The following is a 3033-nucleotide window of genomic DNA, read 5'->3' on the forward strand; positions in this document are numbered from 1 at the left end:
AGTTGCAATAAATGAGTTGCAACATATTATAACCTGTTGCAACACATTGTTTCAATAGTATAATTTAACTTTTTACAAATCTAAGAATAAAATAGAATTCATGATAAAATAACTGAACATCTATATAATATAGAATATTGTCATCGGCAATTACAAAATATGATTAACTAAATATGATAAGTGTTCATGAATTACAATTCATATAAAATTCTTTAGCTTACAAAATAGAATTCATGATAAAATAACTGAACATCTATATAATATAGAATATTGTCATCGGCAATTACAAAATATGATTAACTAATTATGTTAAGTGTTCATGAATTACAATTCATATAAAATTCTCCAGCTTACAAAATAGAATTCATGAATAAAATAACTGGACATCTATTAAATATAAAATATTGTCATCAGCAATTACAAAATATCAGGTTCTTCACCTTACAAAATATGACTTCAGCAACTCATACCCTCTACAACTTCTGTTGCTCTTCTATGGCTCCTGAAGATGACTCAACATTGCAAGGAAGGGGATTAGTTGCAATTTGTTGTCTTTTTTTCATATTTGATAATATCTTGGAAATTGATTTTCTTCTCCTTTTAATCTTCAATGGTGTGAATGGCTCCGAAATTTTTCTTGATGGAATAACACATCTCTTAGATATCAATTCCTTAACAACACTAGTAAGAGTATCAAGAGACTTCTTCACATCTTCACCAGTAGATATTAACTGAGCCTCTTTGTTCTTGCATTCTTCACATTTACATGCAGAACATGAGCTAGAAGAAGGAGCAAAAAGATGTGGTATGTCTATTGAAAGGGTGAATCCACCATATATACCACAACATCATCAACATGCTCACAACCACTTTAGCACCAGCATCACCAATATCAACACCAATATTAGCATCAACATCAACATCTAATGCAAGATCATCAGCATCACCAGAAACAATAGGTGCTTCCTTTCTGATCGTTGTTGCTCCAGTCAATTCTTTTTTTATCAGATCCACTGTAGGGTCTGATTTTGTGTCAATAATTCCTAGAGTTAAAAAGAATGGCATTTGCAACTCTTGCTTTGTGGGAACAAGCCATGGATGTACAATCTATAAACAAAAATAGTTTATATTAAAACTAATCTATAAATTATAATAGATAAAATATTTATTGTAATATTTACCTATATATTTTATTTCTAACAGATGACCCATATGTTGCAACAGATGGGCCATCTATTGGAAGAAAGCAAAACAGTAGCAAATGATCAAATTTTCTTACAACAGATGACTCATATGTTGCAGCAGATAGGTCATCTGTTGGAAGTAAGCAAAACAGCAGCAAACTATTGAGATTTCATCCAATAGATGACATATCTATTGCAACAGATCGGTAAACTGTTGGACGAAAGCAAAATAGCATAAAAAGATTGAGATTTCGTCCAATATATGACATATCTGTTGCAACAAATAGGTCATCTGTTGAACCTAAATAAAATAGCAACAAATGATAAAGTTTTCATCCAACAAATGACACTTTTATTGCAATAGATCAGTCATCTGTTGGGAAAAAGCAAAACAGTAGCAAACTCTTATGTTTTCTTCCAACAGATGTACCCATCTATTGCAATAGATGATTATAGATGAGTCATATATTGGGAAGAAAACTAAACGAAAGCAAAACAGATAATCAGTTAATTTAAATAAATATTATTCTATAGGAGACTTACTATATCATAAGGAGGATCGAGGAGATCAACATAATTTATTTTTGGGTTGTTCTTGGAAGACAACCACCTAAGAATCCTTGGTTGAGAAATTTCTTTTGAGTAATCATTGAATTGCTTCCTGAGGTAAGGTATTGCTTCAAATGCCCAAGCCTAAAAATATAAAGATGATGAAAATAAAAATTTAAAATAATTATTCAATAACACAAATAAATAAAATACTAAAATTAGAGGTGAAGTTTACCATGAAAGCCCAAGGAAAGCCATATAAATTGTTAGTCTTCGGTGATAACTTTGACACCAAATACTCGACAGTCAAGAAATAACTATCATTACCCCATGGGTAATTGTTGAATGCATCCAAATCTTGAGCAAGCACAAACAAACTAAGATCTATGACATTGTTGATGTCTTTGGCCCATAAAATGGCATGCACAAACCAAACTAAGCACATTCGCTCTTTGTGCTTCTTCAAAACCTTTTTGCTCTGGAGATCTTCTATCAAATCTTTGGCTTTATAACTAGGTCCAATAATAGCCAACAACTCATTTTCATTATTTAGTTTTTCTTTGCCTTTGTTGGTTTTGGTGTTGATTGTCTTGACTGACCTATTACCTTTCTTGCCAACCTTGACTGATTTAGATATCTTTTTTTCTCTTGGCTTTCTTAAGCGTGCAACTTTAGGAAGAGGTTCAGAAGGAGGATGACATCTCAGTCCAGTCACTATGGCAAATTCTTTCATGCCAAAACAAACTGGCATGCCACAGTAGTTTATCCAAATCTCATCCATTTTCTTGTTCTTATCCTCCAAAGCATCATCATCAGCTCCCTTATACTTGATCCTGTGCTTGAGAAGATCATACACCATGCTCATTTGAAAACGTGCATTGTTAGCCTCCGGCAAATCAAGAAAGTATCCAAAACAGCTAGATTTAAAGAAATCCTCCAACTTTTCATTCATCAATATCGTTCTAAAAGCATCAAATTTGGCGCCCATGACTGATTTTACAACAAAATCACCTGTCAAATTTGTAGGGTCATCTATAGGCATCTCTACATGAAACTTGTCAATATTAAAAATTTTGACAACATCTTCATCTCCTTCCTCACTTTCAGTATCATCTCTTTCATCACTTTCATTTTCATCTCCTTCCTCGCATTCTTTTTCACCTTCCTCCTCATCTTCTTTATCATTTTTTCCTCCCATTCTTTTTCACCTTCCTCCTCATCTTCTTTATCATTTTCAGTTTCTTCATCATCTCCATCTTCATCATTTATTTCCTTTTCTTCTTCATTTTTATTTTTATCT

General features: G+C 32.4%; 1 protein-coding gene across 1 annotated transcript; it reads right to left on the reverse strand.

The window, feature by feature from the left end:
• Positions 1-473: 473 nt before the first annotated feature.
• Positions 474-2931, reverse strand: LOC107062936 (uncharacterized). Its single transcript, XM_015314211.1, has 6 exons — positions 1969-2931; positions 1728-1877; positions 1615-1618; positions 1202-1314; positions 842-1107; positions 474-780 (listed from the first exon to the last, which is right to left on the reverse strand). Exons 1-6 carry the CDS (start codon positions 2929-2931, stop codon positions 474-476), a joined length of 1803 nt encoding a protein of 600 aa, XP_015169697.1.
• Between the last annotated feature and the right edge of the window lie 102 nt (positions 2932-3033).

Source organism: Solanum tuberosum, unplaced genomic scaffold, assembly GCF_000226075.1.
Source record: "Solanum tuberosum cultivar DM 1-3 516 R44 unplaced genomic scaffold, SolTub_3.0 scf00285, whole genome shotgun sequence".
NCBI lineage: Eukaryota > Viridiplantae > Streptophyta > Magnoliopsida > Solanales > Solanaceae > Solanum > Solanum tuberosum.